Source organism: Telmatherina bonti (genome assembly GCF_933228915.1).
Source record: "Telmatherina bonti genome assembly, chromosome: 14".
NCBI classification, from domain to species: domain Eukaryota; kingdom Metazoa; phylum Chordata; class Actinopteri; order Atheriniformes; family Telmatherinidae; genus Telmatherina; species Telmatherina bonti.
The window spans coordinates 27,895,299-27,913,984 of record NC_136612.1 but is presented as its reverse complement, the minus strand read 5'-3'; the positions used below and the strand labels follow the sequence as shown (position 1 = coordinate 27,913,984).

At 38.0% G+C, this 18,686-nt stretch overlaps 1 protein-coding gene across 1 annotated transcript; it reads right to left on the bottom strand.

The window, feature by feature from the left end:
• Positions 1-240: 240 nt before the first annotated feature.
• On the bottom strand, positions 241-17,208 carry cavin1a (caveolae associated protein 1a). The gene is made up of 2 exons (XM_079252252.1): positions 16,416-17,208; positions 241-3,050 (listed from the first exon to the last, which is right to left on the bottom strand). Exons 1-2 carry the CDS (start codon positions 16,914-16,916, stop codon positions 2,283-2,285), a joined length of 1,269 nt encoding a protein of 422 aa, XP_079108378.1. The 5' UTR covers positions 16,917-17,208; the 3' UTR covers positions 241-2,282.
• Between the last annotated feature and the right edge of the window lie 1,478 nt (positions 17,209-18,686).

The window sequence follows — 18,686 nt, the reverse complement described above, 5'->3', positions numbered from 1 at the left end:
TAGCCCCGTGAACGCAGTATTTACAGAGGGAGGACGTAAACTTTCATAGAACAGCAAGCTTGGAAGTCATCTGAGTTACGGGCAATGCTTACGTCATCGAGTTTAATACCCTTGTACTGTTTGATATTGAAATAATCTGGATTAAGTTCATTGACAGATTTATTCAAACCACTTCGCAATAAGAAAGTATAATGAATATAATTAAATACACAGAGTAAATAAATACTGAAGCCTAACAAGTAGAAGTCAATTAGCTTTATTTAAAGTAAAATTTTAGAGGCCTTACAATGGACTATGGAGAATGACTAACAGCTATGAATGCAGTGTGACATCCAATCATGCAAAAAAATGTATTTACATAAACCTGGTTTAACTATTTGGTATATTTTTTATGAGGCATTTCAGTTTTGTTTTTATTAACCAGTACCACAAACATCACAAAATGAACATTGTAGTAACATGTCTCTTATGACAAAATGTGTGGTAGGAGAGCTAAGAAATAAAGTTATTAAAATTGCAAGTTTGTGTGCTCTTGACAGCCAGTAGAAAATGGTGTGCACATGCACATTCTTTCTTTCTCTTTCTCACTATTCTCCACCACGCAGTGTTCAGAGAGCACTCTACTTAATTGGATTTCCCCACCCATTGATTATTTTAATGGTGTTCCTTGCCTCACACTGGGTCTCAGTGTACCTCCAATGCATCAAGGTCACACTTGTCTGCAGGGAGTGAAATAGAAGATACCCTTACCTTAATTTTTTGTGGAACATTATTGTATGCTTGCCTTTCAAGATCTAAACTGTTTACACAATAGTGTAATCAGTGACTGTGTGCATCAGGTTAAACATATATTACACTCATCACAGCTTTCTCTCATCCAGTATGGCCCTTTCTCTTAAAATTGCAACTTTTTTGTGATTTGTGTGAAGCTTTTTAGTCAAAGTGGACAGTCATGTTTGTTATTCATAAGAAGTACACACAACTGCAGCTATAGTCTAAATGAAAATTGTGTACATGGGAGGATCTTGGTGCAGCATTCTGACATTTAATAAAGTGCCATGTCATTCATAATACCTGGCAATGTGCTGTCTTCATTCAAATGCATAAAGGATGGTATTTGCATGTTCACTTGTTTACATAGTCAGTCATTGGGTAACTGTCACCTTTTTTCATTTCATCCTTCCTTTGCCTGCCGTATTTGGAATTTTTTTAACAAGGATATGCAAATATACTCTGATGAGATGTGACCATTGTGGCAAATTCTTTTTCTGCTCAGTGCAGAAGTTAGTTGAGTAAAACTTGGTGAGCACATATCTGGATGTAGATATATGACATGGTAAATGTACATCAAAACATTACAGTAAATGCCTAAAGATATTTTTAAAAGCGTGCCGTAATCAAGATACATTGTAGCAAAGGTTTCATCATAAATTGCAAGCTCCTCTTTTTTATTATTATAATGAATGACAATTAAACATTCTCTTATCACAACTCATAAAATGCATAAGCAAGCACTTACTAGGTGCAAGAAAATGAAAGATATATCTTTACATGATATCAGTCAAATTGCCATTTTTTCAAAGCCATCCATATCTTTTAAAGTTCTTTTTGAATCATTTTTGACATTAAAATACATTACATTGGCACATTTAGTACACTGTCTAAATAACTGTTCATTCACAAACCTTATGCCTCGTTGTTTAGACAAATAAGAAAAGAAATTCTTTACATCACTAGTTCAGTCACGCTCTTATCCCTTTCTTCACCACCTACGGGTTCTTTAATTTTTTTCTATTGGCCTAAACCTTGCCTACTTTTTTGTTTCACACATGCATGTTACATTATACCATTCATTTTCACACAAATCTTGTCTTTGCCATACAGTCATGTGCATGTCATACATGAAAAAACTAACATTACCTCTTAATAACAAAGACTATTTATACTTTCTTTTCTTTAGCAACGTACAATTATTGAAATCAACAACAAACCACAAATATTCTAGGCATACGAGTCTAGCACAACCACTCAGCCAGGAGAATATTTCAAAAGCTAGCGTGGTTTTTGTTTAGTTCTGTAATTTGTAAATACAAACAAATAAGAAACTCATCCCTGTTTGGTATAATAAAAAGGAAAGGAGAATAAATGAGATGTCAGATTGTGATCATCTCCAGAAAGTTCCCATGACCATAACTGTCCCTCTGATTATACTTATCAATCAAGACTGTTTCCATCTTCATCCATGTATTTCTTCCTTCACAGCTCTGATGAGCTAAGAGCCTCTAATCGCTTTGGGCCCTCTTTAGATGGTCTGGTTCCACGTTGACCAGCTGAGAGTCCTCAGTCACTTCTAACAGAGCCCGCATCTCTGGGCTGTCTACATTTACCAGCTCTCCTTCCTCCACCTCCACATGCACACCCATCCCGTTCTCGTCTCCCCCTGGCTGAGCCTCTGCCTCGGTCACCTCCACCATCTCTGTGTTCTGCACCATCACTTCCTCCTCCCCTTCTCTGATCTTCTTAACGTGGAAGGTAAAAGGGGGAACTCGGTATACAGTAGACTTGGAGCGAGCGTAGACCGTGTGATCAGGAGTGAGGGACTTCTTCACCTTCTCTTTGGAGCTTTTCATCTTTGCTCTGCGCTCTTGGTTGGGGGTCATGCGGGTCCCGAGTTTGCCGATCTTTTTCTCCAAGTTGTGCTTCGTTTTCTCCAAGTTGTCTCGTGTTTTCTGTCTTGTCTTCTCCAAATTCTCACGGGTTTTCTGCCGGGTCTTCTCCAAGTTTTCCTTGGTTTTAAGTTTTGTCTTCTCCATTTTCTCTTTGGAGAAAGCTTTCTTGATGTTGTCAACCTGCTGTTTGGTGCTGCGTTGGAGGCGCTTTGTACGAGACTCTTCAATTATCTCCTCAATCTCTACTTCTTCATCTGAATTGAGATTTGCTTTCAATCCTTCTTGTCCCTCCTCAGGTATTTGCTCCAAGCCTTCCACTGCTTTACCTTCACTCGTCTCTGCTGTCTTGGTTTTGGATGCCTTTGGTGCCTTCACTTGGTCCTGAGAGGAGAAAATAAAAAGGATTAAAAAAAAAACAACAACAACAAATAAACAAACAGAAAGCTATTAAGCCACAGAAGCAGTTTGTGAAATAACATTCAATTTGGGATCTACTTGCCAGCTGACATGGTGATTCACTGATTATTTCGTCTGACTAATGTAAACAATGTCTCTTAATTTAATAAATTCTCAAAATAATCAGCTGTGAAAAGTGAAGATGATGGACTCTGATATGACATTAAATTGAAAATATGAACATAATGCAGTCATACATCATCGGATTGCTCAGCTCACATTCACAGCTGATACAGAGTGCCATCTAGTGGTATGCCGTCAATAAAGAACCAACTCGCATCAACTCAAAATACTTGGTTCATTTCGTTCTCAAAATAGAAATTTGTCTTTTGCTCTGGAACAAAAGGTCGACTGTATAGCACAGCAGCATAAAACAAGATAATGTTATATAAAAAAAACAGAGAATAACTGTAAATAATAAACTGCACTAGTATGAATTAACAAGTATGAGAAAAACAAGAGCATTGGCTAATATAATCATATCAGTTTTATGATACAGCTATAAAACAACAGGCCTATAAGTAAGAGCTTTTTTTTTGTGCAAATGCAGTCATACTGAAACAAAAACCTTCAAGCTTTTGCATCCAACCACAGTATTTCCTGTTATTTGATATTATATCTGTATAAAAGTTAAACCGACCATGTTGGGTCTTAAATTTCAAACAACTACAAACAAATAAAAGGTCATTTCAATGATCTATAAATTGAAAGGTCAGTCATAGATTATATCTGGATTACAGACATTTTGTCATTTACAATGCTGAAGACTTAGTGGTTAATACAGTTTCGGTTTATCAAGAAATAGGCAGTACAGCAGCACCACACCTGGTCAAAATATTTCTATATACAAACCCCAATTATTTAACGGCATCTGCTTTTTTTTCAGCAATACGGAGAGTTAGACACTAAAGAAATTCCCTCAGCTTTATGTGAGAATTCACTCACTCACTTAAAACTCCAAGAGGGGGGAAAAGGTGTTGTCAAATCTACATTAAACATAATGTTGCATCATCACTCACGGAGAAATGAAAAAAAAAAAAATCTGTACTGCTGACAGCTGCATATCAACCATCATTTCAGCACTTATATTTTCATGTTGTTTGGCAATAGAGTCAGTGTGGTACCAGCGTTATATCCACCAGAGAGAGAGGGAGAACCACGCTGAGAATGTGATCACACTAACAGCTTGTTTATGACCCCTGAATGGATTTGTGCTCCCAAGCTGTTGCACATTAGTGCCATGGTTCTGCTTTTTTTATGCATTAAATTTCAATTCTACTTTCACTGACTTTGGAGACACACAGAGACAGACCCTAAACATTGACAGCTCCCTCGCATCCATCTAAACTTGCTACTTAAAATCTTACCAGGTCATTTCATCATTACAACAAATCACTGTGTATCTCCCATCCATCCATCCATCCATCCATCCATCCATCCACCCATCCATTAGCTAAACAACTTAGTCCAATTCATGGTCACAGTAAAGCTGGATCCTATCCCAGCAATCATTGGTCGAGAGGCAGGGTACCCCCTGGACAGGTTGCCACTCTGTCACAGACCCAAAACAGAGAGAAAAACAGCCATTCACACTCACGCTTACTCCTATGGACAAATTTGAGAAACTAGTTAACCTAACATGCATGTCTTTGGACAGTGGGAGGATGCCGGAGGCACCGCTTAACTTATAAAATTAAAATTTCAATATCAATATGTCATGTGAAATATGCCTTTCTATTGTTATAATTTAGCAATAAAAATTAACTTTCCTAGCAGCAATAATGCATTCAATCTACTACATTCATGTTTACAGATTAAACTGACGCACAAATAAAAATATTCATTGTCCACTCTAACTTAGAACTAACCTTCTTTACGTCACTTCATCTTTCATCATCATTTCTTTCTTTCTTTAAGACGATAACTCTCATAACTGAGAGATATTTTCCAAGTTTGACATTACAGACAGATAACAACAGATAAACATAACTTATTGGATAAAACTAGCAATATATAAAAGCATAGTCATAAAGTATGTTGCACTATTTGTAAAGAAAATGTAGAGATTCTCCCTCTCAATGACAAGCACCTGTTAGATCAAATAAGCACATCTTTTTAGGTATTTCAAATACTGCCACACGATCTATCATAAACCAGACATTGCCTCCATATCTGGTGCTGTGTGGTGGACCTGGCCAACACGCTCTGTATGGGTTTATTTTGAGCTGGCCTTTCCCTCTCTCTGAATTCCATCCGCCATTCTCTGGCTACCAGCCACTGCATCAGTCAAGTCCTACAGACACCCCCTACCAAACAACACCCTCCCCTTTTGTACAGCAACAGATAAACACAGCCTTCTGTCACCGTGACAACCACCTCCTCCTGTTCTCCCGAGTGAGTGGTGATGTTTAGATGGACAAACAGCTGATCTCGCTACAACAATGTACCAATGTGAGTTATTATGAGTGCATTGCGGATGTCCAAAAATAAACACTGCACCTGCTTCTTGGACATGCATATTGAGCAAAATTAGATTTAGTTATATATATGAATAAAATATGTTTTTTAAATTAATATGCACATTAATGCAATATCTTTTGTGGATTTTCAAGAAAACTGAAAGTATTTTTTAAAAGCTTGTTGCTGGTCTAAAAAATCGGCAATCCAGTGTCTTAAGCTTTAGACTGCATGTATTTTTTCACTAATGTTTTACATTTTCACTGCACAGGAAATGGAATTTCAGCGTACAGATGGCATAACTACATGAGTATTACAGCACATGTATGTGCTCACCTTACACACAAGAAGAAATACATTTTTCCACCCCTAAATGGAGAACTTCTGCACTCACAGGAAAATTAAAGTAAATGGCAACAGATGAGGTCATACTTAAGGGGGGAAAATGTTATGGACCATTTTACAACAGTTACATAATGCTTTTCTGGCTCATTATTGTTTCGCTTTATGATGCTTTCCTGGAAAAACGCAAAACATTTTTTTACATATACCGAAAATTGCTGGGATTTCAACTGACTTGAAAAATCTTGTCGATGCACTGTGTTTCCATGTGTCGTTAACAGCATGCCTGCTTTTTTTCTTTTAATCATTTACTGAAAAAAGAATAATTTTGGCTTGTACTGACTCATTACTTTGTGTGATCTGACTGACTTGATAGATTTTTAATGTATATTGAAAACAAAACATGCCATTCTGGTAAATCAATTGCTCAGTGTTGTCTGTTGAACAAAGTTAGACAAAATAAAAATAATTCCTAATCCATTTGAAATTATAGTTTGTTTCACACTAAAGCACAGACAAGAAAACACTTTTTAAGATTTCAAGACTCATGAGAACATAGCTTGGGAACATTTCCCTGTTTACAGTCTGAAAACTCTGTGGAAACAGTGATGGTATCAACAAGCCCTGTTTGGGTTTCCCAGCCTGATTACAAAACTGAGAGCTTGAGGTCGAGTATGTTAAATCCATTAGTGTCCCTGTGTTACCTTCCTGTCCCCTCCCATGTTACCACTTACCAGCAGTGGAAAAGTTGGCCCACTGTGTGCATGTATATACTGACAGGTGCCAGGAGTATTCTCTGCTCAGTGAAAAAAAAAAGCTGTTTTGTAAATGTTTTCTTCCTCTAAAAGTGGCATGACTAACTCTCATGGAACACTTGGCTATAAAAACAATTAGCACACTTCTTCTAACAGGCTGAGCCATCATAACACACGAAACACAATTAAAAATTCAGAGCAGAATGATGCTTATAATGATCAGTACAAGAAAGTGAGCTACAACCCATTAAAAAAAAAAAAGCAAATCAGAAATTACTGGCAGTGTCATTGGTGGTTTGAGATCCAGACACTTCCCAGAGGCATTAAATAAATTCTGCCTGAATCATACAAAGGCCGAGTGGAAATTAAACTGTTGCCAAGAGCGACTGGAGAAACAGAGCCCCCAATCAGCACTAGAAGCTTTGGTTAAAGCCACTGGCATCTATCTGTCACACTACCCTCACTACCTGTCCATCTGCTGCTACAAGACCTACAATAATCAACAAAGTTATTTAAATGTGTCGTCACTGGAACATTTCAGTAAAAGACTTTTCTGATGACAGACATTGTATTGTAAGCATTGTCACACTCTTTTTAATTTAAAAAAAAAAAAAAAAAAAAAATTTAAAAGCTTCATGCACATCTTAAACTCATCCAGTACCACTAACTCTAAATACCCCCCCTTCCCAGTTTGGGTAGAGTTAAAAAATAGATATAGACAATGCCTGCATAAAGAATCGAATCTCAGTAAGATACACAGTTGAACATAATAAATAGTTGCCATGAATTTAAGATTACACTTGAATGAGTATGTGGATTTACATTACATGAATAATATGATTGTAATACATATTTTTGGATAAAATGTAGAATTTTGTATCCCTCTGATTTTTCCAGCTTTAAATGTCTTTGCTATTTGCATTTAAAATAAATTAATGCGATTTTAAATAATAAAACTATCTAAAAATAAAAAAAATAAAATGGCAAACATTTATAAAATGCAGCAAGTCTCACTGTTTAGACAATGAATCCATGTACAGCAACAAATTATCCTAATCCATTTACATGCATGCAAACTTTCAACAGGCTTGTAGATAAACAGACACACACCATTCCTTTTGAGGCAGTGTGATGAAAGGCCTCTCTGGTGAGTCACAGGAGCAGCTGTCTGATCCTATCCAGCCCTTGCAGCTGTGCACTTGGCTTTCACAATGAGTGATATTACTGACCCATATGTCACTTCAGGACGAGAAAAGGCCAAATGAGAGACTGGCATGAGGCAGGGTTGACGGTTTGCATGTTAGAGCACCACACATGACTATATAGCGATGCTTTGATCTCCAAAGTAGCTTCAGGCTAAAATAAGGACACCAATGTATTCTTGTATTTAATATTGATTCCTCTCACATGTTCCTAAATAAAGCTCAACACTTCACTAGTGACTGCCATCCACCTACTACCTATGTTCTTTGTGAGTCAACTGAGGGCTAAATGGCACATCTGCTTCATGAGCTCTTCAATATCATTTTTAAAAATGTGTTTGTGTTTTGCTTGCAAAAGTTAAGTTACAAAACAATTAAACTGTCTAAAATTTAATTCAAAGACTCATTCAAAGAGGAGTTTTTCCACTGCAAACACATCAGGTTACAGTTCATTCCACAGGAAGGGAATTCTTACTGTCTTCATTTGTAATTTCACACTCGTGAGGGAAGCCCCTCGCCACAGCTTAGCTTTCCCATCAGCCAGGACTCTGGAAACCACTGGAATCTTAAAAGTGTTAGTACCATGCAAAGGTGGAAAATGTACTTTTCCATTTGCATGTCTGTGTGAACTGGCAGCTTCAGAGTGGAATATATTATGTAACTAGTTCTCTCTCTTCCAGTGGCAACAATCATACATTATGTTGCAGTACGTTCTCCTTGTTGGTTAAAGATTGTAACGATCTTTATATATTTTCAATTCATGTGCTTCAAAGATTTAAGCAAGTTTAGATTTAATCATGAAAATTCTATTAATGTGAAAATAAAATTCATTAAAACAGTTTAATAATTTCCATCTTTACCTGAGGTTACATATATGATTAAGCATATACTGTTCTCTGTCCTACATTAGATAAATCACCACCTTCCCAGACAGCTGAGCAGTTGGCGACCAATGGCGAGTGTGTTGTAGGAGGAAAGGCGTTCTATCTATCAAGCACAAGCTTTGCCTTGCTTCTGAATTGAGCCATTGTTGGTGTGACCGTACTGCAACTGGGCCTTCATATGTGGAAAAACTGACATCTGTTATGAGACACCAGCCTGTCTCGGAATAGATGGTATGCACTCTCCACTTGAGTAAAAGTGGGAGTTTCTATTAGTAATAAATGTTTATTTAAGTTTATTATGATGGTTTTGCTAACTTATGCATGAAGCAAATGCATAATATTAGTTTAGGATTTTTTTCTGTGTTTGACAAGTCTTATCTGATTGCAAAAGAAAATTTCATAAAGTTAAATGTTGAGAGGAAACCTACACAAGCCAACCAGGCTCAACATAATTTACAAACTATTTACTAATTTAATAGATTAATTAACATAAACATCTATATTTATGCAAAATTTAATTTCAAGGGTACCTTGACAGTTTACTGGCATGAACTCAGTGACTCCCTGTAATTCACATACCAGCGTCAAGAACAGCGAGCTGTCACAGCAGCAGTGAAATATATCACCGGGGTAACCTGACAGAGTTTGCACATATAGGAGAGTTTACTTTTACACGCAACATGTTATTTATATTGGACATGAACATATGGATGTATCTTCAACAGCAATTTTTAGTATTACAGAAATAAAAAAGATGCTATGAAAGGTGTCTCCCAGCTGGCGTTAAATACACGGAAAGTTTCAGGTTTATTTGGAGAGGTTTTGAACTATCCACTATGAGTATCAGTTTGTCATCTGGTCAGACACGTTCTAGTATGTCTGTCCAGAAACCACATCCACAGACAGTATTCATTAGGAAATAGTTTACGTATGCCTCATAATCTATGGGATGTTTCTTCCAATTAAGGAAACAAGGGCCAAGTTTTAATCAAAAAATAGGCCCATATGGCATTAGCTACAATTAATAAAACTGGTGATTATTGCGGACCTAATTTACACAATGAGTGGTGTATCTAACATGATAGATTTTTAAAATAAACCTACAGTTAGCCGTTTTTTTTTTTTATTTTGACTAAAGCCTTAATTTTAAAGGCACACCAAATTTAGTTAGTGACTCCTATTTCCTGCAGTAGAGGTAAATAAAATAAAATAAAATAACATAAAATAAAATAAAATAAAATAAAATAAAATAAAATAAAATAAAATAAAATAAAATATTTTCAGAACCAGTAAACACAAGACAGCACATGACACATACATACTAATAATTATATATAGATATGTGTGCTGTTTTCATATCTTAAAATAGTACGGGTCCTCTTTCTGCTGTTCAAACTGTGAGACGAGCACAGGAAAGGATACAGTAACACTATCAGTAAATCCATCTCCTGCTTACACACACACTAAAATACAAAAACACTACAGAGTGTTGTAAACTTGATCTGAAAAGGCAGAGAGCTGTACTGTGTGATGGTTTATGGAGTTACACTTGAGCAGTCGGGCCACACAACACTTCAGCCCTGGGGGAGTGGTAAGTGCTCAACATGTTTATTCCTTTACTCATAAACACATTTTTATATCACTGCCAGCAACCAAAATATTTTCTTTGCTTTAGAAAAGCAAAGAAAAGAGGGTTGAGCAGTGCTGCTTGGTCCAAACGCGACATCAGTGGAAAATTTTTTTAAACAAGAACTGCAGGTTTAAGCTTTGCAAAGTATGAAAGAATCAGAAACAAAGAGGGTTGTTTCTGCCCAGGGATGAACTCATTTGTTTCCTGTCATTAACAAATGTGTACATGCTGAAAGAAACATCCATATGGGCCATACCAGCCAAAAAAAAGCCTCTCTGGCTGCTTGATGTCGTTGGTTGCTGCTAAAGCAAGCGAGTACACTGACAGCAGAGATAATGTCTTGACATTAAATGAATAAGTGGACATTTTAGGAAAAGTCACATGATTGCTTTCCAGCAATACTTATATAAAAGCTGATAAGACTTTTTTTTCGGTACAGAAAATGTGAAAACACCTCTAGTTAATTTGTTTTCCAACTACTATCACTAAATAAAAACTTTTCATTACAGCTAATTTACTAAAGAACCAGTGAAGCCTCCAGAATATTATGCTGGGATAATCTACCAATATTCCCACAATGAAATTAAACAGTTTAGATGTGAACATGTGAATTTGTAGAAGTATAAGTTGACAGATTTATGGACTTTAAGCCATTTCATAGTTTCAACTTATATATGAGCCCTTTGTGTTGCAGCTTCTCTCATCAGCACCAATCCTCAAGGGTCCGCCAAGTCCTTCTAAAGTTGACCACATGCAGTGAAAAATGTATAAGGGTGCACATCAGGTGAACCGACACTGTGTGCCTTGCTAGAATATGATCCATAAGCATAAACAATTTTACATACAGGATCTCACATGGGGTTGAAGTTAGAAGTGGCTCAGCATGATAGCTGACAGGCAAAAGTGAAATGAAGAGTCTTCTCAGTATAATCTATCCACCCACTCAGGACACAGAGAGGAGACAGAAAGAGATCTGCATAGTGTGCAAAGTGTTGTGGCAAACACTTAATGAGCCCTGTCATTAGATCTGGATTAGTTCCATTAGTTCTGAGTGGGAGGAAAATGGGCCATGTTGACAGTGAGAGCGATAAGAGAGGAAAACTGAGAAGAGAGGGAAACAAGTGCTGCAGGGTGGGCAGAGATGCCAGCAGGATGAATCACAATACTAAATTGGTGTTGCTGGTTGACTGCTTTTCGGTCCAGTTGCTTTAGCTTGCCTATGAGGATCTGTTAAGCTCTTTATAACTATTCTTTTATTGTAATGTTGACATCTGATCCTCGCTTGGAAACAAAGATTAGTGAAGGGGCCAAAAGCTCTACGGCTAGATGAGTAGGTCTGGAGTAAGTGGAGCAGCGTTATCGTGACTTCTGGGCACAGTGGAAAGCTATTGGATAAAAGCAGGCCAGGGACGGTTTTGAGGGGCTTGTTGGCTATGATTCAAGCTCTGGATGATTTGGGATGCTGGCATGGACTAAGCAGTCTGTAATAGAGTACTCTTACATATCCCTGATAGAGTTAACTACACAGCTATCACCGTCCTTGAGCCACAGCCAAACACACCCAGGTTCCAGACACACAGCTGTACCGTCTCGGACTCTGATGGACATATCCTCTCAAATTGCATAAACTAGATCAAGCTACATAACTACATAGATGAAGTGCAACATAAAACACATATATGTCAGTTTCAGATTGAGCCCACCTCATCACTACGTTTGAAAACATAAATTTGGCTTAAAAGGCCGTCACTATTGCTTGTGAAAACTTCATCTACCAATGGCGTAACCTAGCTGACAGTTATACAACGCTGAAATCAACATGTCTGGTTTGTGAGTGAGCAGGATGATCACCCCAACAATCAGCTGGGATACTGAGGGATACCTGTCAGAGCTTTCAACTGTTTAACCAACTGTTCAAGAGATATTTTTTAATCAAAGTGGTTGAATTAAATACATCTAGACTTCTTTTTTTGGGACTTGAAAAAGTTTTACTTCATATCTGAAACATTTCTTCTGTTCTAACTGCAGCTGTATGTAGATTGGCTTTGTTAACAGATACTGACTCATCTGTCCATGCTGTGGGACTAGACTATTGATGAAATAAGATGAGAAATTAAATGCCCTTAAAAGCACTTTGGAAACAACTCATTTTGAATGTCGCTGCACAAATATGCTAATATTTACAAAACCTACATTCTATAACAAATGCAGCTCCACTAAAAAGCCACAATATAAAATTTGCTCATTTTCATTGTGCACTGCCTTGCAAAAAAAGTCACCACCTGGATTAACTAAGCATGTTTGAGCCCCGTATTGGATAATTACTACATGGAAGATTATGTTTCAGCTGGTAACAAGTTATTTAACCCTAACTGATGAAATGAGCTTCTGATTTATTAAACAACTATGTGGAAAGACACATCCTGTTGTCGTAAAATTAGATGTCAGTCTGCTTAGATTGAAGGGTCAATCATTCGCACGCATCAAGAAGAAAAAAGGATAGCATAAATTACTTGTTGTTTAAAAGTTGTTTAAAAACTGTCCAATGAATTGTTAAAAACTGGAAGGATAGTGGGGAACCATAGTCTTCAAGGAAATAATGTGTCAGAAAAAAAATCCTGATGGTGATCAGCGATCTCCTAAATGTTTGGTGAAATCAAACTGAAGAAAAACAACAGTAGAACTTGTGGTTAGGTTAAATAGTGAAAACAAGAGCATTTCCACACACACAATTAAACTCAAGGGATTGGAAATGAACAGCTGTATATTCACAAGAAAACCACTAATCACTGATCAGTGAAGCTAACTTGAGAAAAAGGCCTCAGCTTGCTATAGGAAGCATAAAGACTGGACTCTGGATCAATGGAAGGTCTGATGAGTCCAGACTGACCCCGTTCAAGAGTTTTGAGAGAATCAGGGTAAGAAGCGAGGCCAATAAAGTGATGCAGCCATCCTGCCAAGTGCCTACTGTACAAGCCTGTGGAGGCAGTTGATGATCTCGGGTTGCTGCAGCTGGTCAGGTCCAGGTTCAGCAACATTATGTTCCCAAAGGATGAGGACAGCTGACTACCTGAACATCCTGAGTTATTCTATCAATGGATTTTTTCTTCCCTGGTGGCACAAGCATTTTCAGAGAGCATAAGACATGATTTTCACACATGGATTGGCCACCACAGAGACCAGGCCTGAACCCACTGAAAATCTTTGGGATGCGCTTGAGAAGGCACTGCACAGTGGTCTCTCATCATCAATACAAGATCTTGGTTAAAATGAAGGAACTAAATCTTGTCACGCTGCAAAAACGTACTAAAACAATGCCACAGCAAATATGTGACGCACTTAAAGCTAAAGTCGGTTCAATGTAATATTTAGTTGTGTGACCTTTCTGTGCCAGGCAGTGTATTTCAATTTAGTTCATTTACTAATGGCTCATTAAACTGGAAATTATTCACATAAAGCCAGACTAAAATAGCCATAGCCTACTGCATGAAACCATATAAAACTGAGGAAAGTAAGCTCATTGTGAGCAACTGCTGTTCGTTCAAACCGTCTAAACTCACCAATAATATTATCATTAGCAATAAAGAATAAACCAGTGATGAGTAACTGGTCATTTGCTGCCCTCAGAGCTCTGATAACAACTTTGTTGCACTTCATGCAGACTGAAAAAAGGTGAAAAACCTCTCTGAATGCACATCTGCAGCTTATATAAAATCTGCATTTTGTAATTCTGTTTTCTTCGCCACACCCTGTCATTGCCTGGAGATCCTGCATGCTACCATCATTGCAGGTTTAAATATATAGTCATCTCTGTCATCCCAGCCGGGACATTTTGAACTATGTGACTATTCTCAGAGAGCACACGCAGAGAGACATGAGAAAAAAAATACAACACCTGCAGTTAAAGCACGTATCAGCTGAACAAAGACGGGTACCAGGTCCTGCACAGTAAAATGTTTTTTCTTTTCTGACTGAAATTCTGGCTTTACTGCCACAGACATTGTAGGTGAAAGCCAACCATGGCGAGGAATAGCCACACACACACATTGGTAAACTAATTCCATGGACGTCTGCCTTCATCTGGACATGCCATATCACAACCCTTACCTCAGAGTTACCGTAGTTCTAATTCTAAACTTATCCCACTCTAACACGTTAACATGCAAACAGACAGTAGAGAGTGGGGAGACCTGACTGAGAGCCAGTGTTGATTTGCAGTGCTGCCAACATCTGACCAGTCTATCTGTTGTACAATTAACGCGGTGCAGCAACCCTCTGGCAAAAATAGATTGCAGGAGCCCAAAACAGCCTCTGCAAAATGGAAGCTCCGGCTCGTCGAGCTGCTTTTAAATCAAGGCAGCCACCACGTTTTGGCCTTTTTACTGACATTTCAAGTGAAACACCGACAACAGTGACTAATTAAAAATAAACTTTACCTAATCTATATTGAAATGCAATCAAAAATTGATTTAAAAAATATCGAAGTTTAAAGCTTTGTAAGTTTTTAAAAATGAGAATGACTTTTTCAAACTCTTCCTGTTCGTGCACAATACAGACAGCTGCATAGACGTCAGATGAAAATGCTTGCAGGAGGCACCTGCTTTACAGAGTAATTTATTGAGGTCTAGTGTCTGATTGGATTTCTGCAAGATGCCAATAGTGTAACCTTCTCCCACGGTGGACTTCCCGGGAGAGTGATGTGAAAAGTTTGTGCCTGCCAATATAGATCCCCAAGCTAGCTCTACTCACGAGAAGCTTGCGACCTTCATATCCAGTTATTCTGCTGTTTTGAAGGAATCCTATTTTGCAGCTTGCTCTGCCGTTACGAGCACAAGGCGACTGCTGTGTTCTCGGTTTTCTCACGCTGTAGTCGAATGACAAATTCCAGCTCAAGTGGCACAAAACCTTTCTGAAGAAAAGAATTTCACCAGTTTCTTTTACAAGCGTAAGACATGATGGCACGTCCCGCTAAAAAAAGAACTGCTCTCTGAGGTTGCTACACTCTTTTTTGGGAGGGGGGATTGCTTGGTGCTGTGCTATCACAACCTTTCACATGAATCTAATTTTTTGTTTGTGTGAACGTTCATTCATTTATTCACTTTGTTTTTTAAAGTGATCCACATTTATTCCCATTCTCATGTCTAGTTACTGGTATTATCTAACGACTTACTGAAGGAAAAGCAACCATGCACTCCAAAACATTTGATAGAGCCTTTTATTGAAGTCATATTTGTATAACTATTGGACAGAAGCATGTCCCATTTCTAAGAAATCATGATAAAATCTATGCATTTATCTTACGTGGCAGCTGCCTGCCAACGATCTGTCCTCAGAGTGCTCAGAAGTGGGGCGTTGGTTGTGTCTCAAGTAGCCCCACATGCCTGTGTTTATAGGCCTTATATTTTTATTTACACCCACAAGTCTTTATATAGTTTTATTGGGTAATCGTGAAGGCCAGTGGGGTGGGAGAGGTCGCTACCTGCCTTCATTTTTCCATGGAAGCGACTGGTTTTTCCCTCCACTGGCATGTGGTGAACTCTACCTCCAGTCAGTATGAATAGAAACTGTAGAGAAGCTTCCGCACAGAAGAGTACAGTGTTGGATACATTACAGACAACACGGCCTTGTTTAAGTTATGGGAAAGAGTGATTCAGATATTGATGCTATGGAAACCACAGAGTTTTGCTCCTGCTGTCCTGCACCCTAAAAGAAATATCAGTTCCTTTTTTTTTTTTAATGCACCAGCAATCAACTCTTGCTGCAGTGTGACTGTATGAGATGATGTCAAGAGGTTGACATCAGGTGGATTTCACACTTCTTGGCAAACTTCCTGAGGACATGTGGAATGCAACACATCCTATTCTGGCCTAACATGTAATGCGGTTATTCTTCTGGATAGCCACATGTAAGACGTTAATCTAATTCTTATGATTGCTTTATTCACACAAAGATTATCTGCAACGACTAAATCCACGCAGTGATAAAAAGATGTAACGAAAGAACAAGTCTCCATACTTCACCTGGTAGATGAGGACTTTGAAGTTGCGTCTCTTGAGCAGCTCGTTCTCATTGCTCTCCAGCTTCTTGATCTGGCCCGCCTGCCTCTCCAGGTTGCTGCGTACCGTCTTGACGTTGACGCTGACCTTGCGCACCTTGTCTAGCATTTTATTGACAGTATTGGTGGTGTCAATGTGGTTCTTGGACAACTTAGCCAGTTCCCCTTGGATGGTTGACACTGACTTCTCCATGGCCTCCTGCCGAGCCTCAAGTCCGTTCTGGGTCTGCTGGATCTTGTCTACCACCCCGATTATCTTGTCTAGCAGAGACAGAACCATGACTCCGTTCATCTGAGCTTCACTCTTCCCTCCAGAGCCAGAGGCCAGCACCAGATCCACCTCCTCGGCAGGGTGATCATCATCTACTGCTGGCTCTGTTGCAGCACCCATTAAAGCAACCACTTCATCATCATAAGGCATGTCTGCATGAGCTTCATGCTTCTTTTTGACAACTGTGTCCGCCATATCTATCAGCTCAGAATACAAACAGCTTGCAAGCTCAGACAGAATACACAAAAAACTTTCTAGTGAAGCAGCTCAGCACAGACTTTGGTGCCTAAACCTTTCTCCTTCCTTTCAGACAACTTTCTAAACCACTTGTTTGCCTCTTCTGAGTTAGACCTACACTTTGAATCTCTCTTTAACCTCGTTCTCTGTCGCGCTCAGCCCTCTCTCTGTCTCTCTTTGCCTCTGCTCTGGGATGCCAGCCAGCCAAGGGGAGTGGGGCCTCTCACAGCTGAAGCATGTGTGCCCTGACTCAAATGCTTCTGCTCCCTGTGAAACCACCCAGTCACACTTTTTCCTTGTTAGACCCAGCCTCCAACCACCTACCACCTCCCCTGCATTTGGGGCTCCACCTCATTCTGTCCCCAAGAACAGGGCAGTGTCTTCAGACCCCACCTCTGATGGTGTGATGAAAACTCAAAGTGGCATGAATGGTAAAAGTCAGTAATGGATTTAAAAAAATAAAAATAAAAAACAGCACAAAACAAAATAATTGTTATGAAAAATCAGATAATTAAATTATGATAATAATAATGATAATTTACAGTTTACTCTGAATTATGATTTTATGTCCAGATGTCACTTTGCTTTATTTTTTATTTTGATAATGTTTATATCTTAATAAGTTGGTAACCTAATCCTTAGAAATTGTAATTCATGCAAACTTTAACGAATTAAGGATTATTTTATTAAGTTTGGTTGAGAACAGCAATATAGGAGTAAACATCCAAAATCATTCAGGTCAGTCATGCAAATCTTCCAGAAAATTTGTCAAAACAATATGATTGCTTTGAAAATTATAAAATGCTTAATATTTTAAGGATCCTTTAAAGAATTTTACATATGATAAAAGAAAAATGCAAAAATTATGGAGCAGAAAAACTTTATGTCGTATTTTGAAAATATTTCCCGGAAATTAAAACGTCGGTGATCTTTACATTTACGACATATGACAAATATGCTGATGTTATTCCCCACCGTGACCTCTAGAGGGTAGTAAATATTCCTGCTTAATGTCAAATAGTAAATCTCTATAACACAAAAACGAATCAGTCTCACTTCCTAAGCTGGGTTTTAACAATTAAACTAAGTCTTTGTATAATAAAACTGTTCAAATATGTAAATTACTGTTTCGCTTTTATAAAAATACAATAACGACAATTAGAAGCCGCTCTGTGGTCAGAGCAGGAACACCTAGTAAGTCATCAAGTTTACAGTATTATGAAAACACAGAACGGCACGTCAACATGGTGAACGGTTTCAAAATGCAAACAGATGTTGACAACTGATAATTACATTAAGAAATATTTTGCATGTTTTATGTTAAAATTTTTGTGAACTCCTACATGTCCATCTTTGTCAAGACGTTTTGGGTATATTCAAACATATAGACACTTCCAGTCACACATACACATATGAGCAACATGACTTACTTACACTGTTACTTTTGGGTGGCCACTTGTTTTAAACACTTTATGGTATAATTATAGTTACATAAAAAAAAAAAAAAAAAAAAACTGATCAAGCGACAACCGTACATAATGACAGTTATCAAGTAGCTAATTTTGACAAACCTCCAAATTTCAGAACAGTTTTAGTGCCCTCTGGTGGTCAGAAAAGGCAGTGCAGCTAAAAGAAAATAGGATCAAGTGAGATATGTTAGCATAGAACAACTTTCGATTTATATATTCAAAATAAACTTTAAGACCAATGAAATAGTTACCAACTCAT

What these genes read in the sequence shown, in the direction of transcription:
- cavin1a (XM_079252252.1), bottom strand. Translation starts at nt 16,916, where the DNA reads ATGGCGGACACAGTTGTCAAAAAGAAGCATGAAGCTCATGCAGACATG. An exon ending in TCAAAGTCCTCATCTACCAG is followed by an intron (nt 3,051 to 16,415) that starts GTGAAGTATGGA and finishes TTCTCCTCTCAG; the next exon opens with GACCAAGTGAAGGCACCAAA.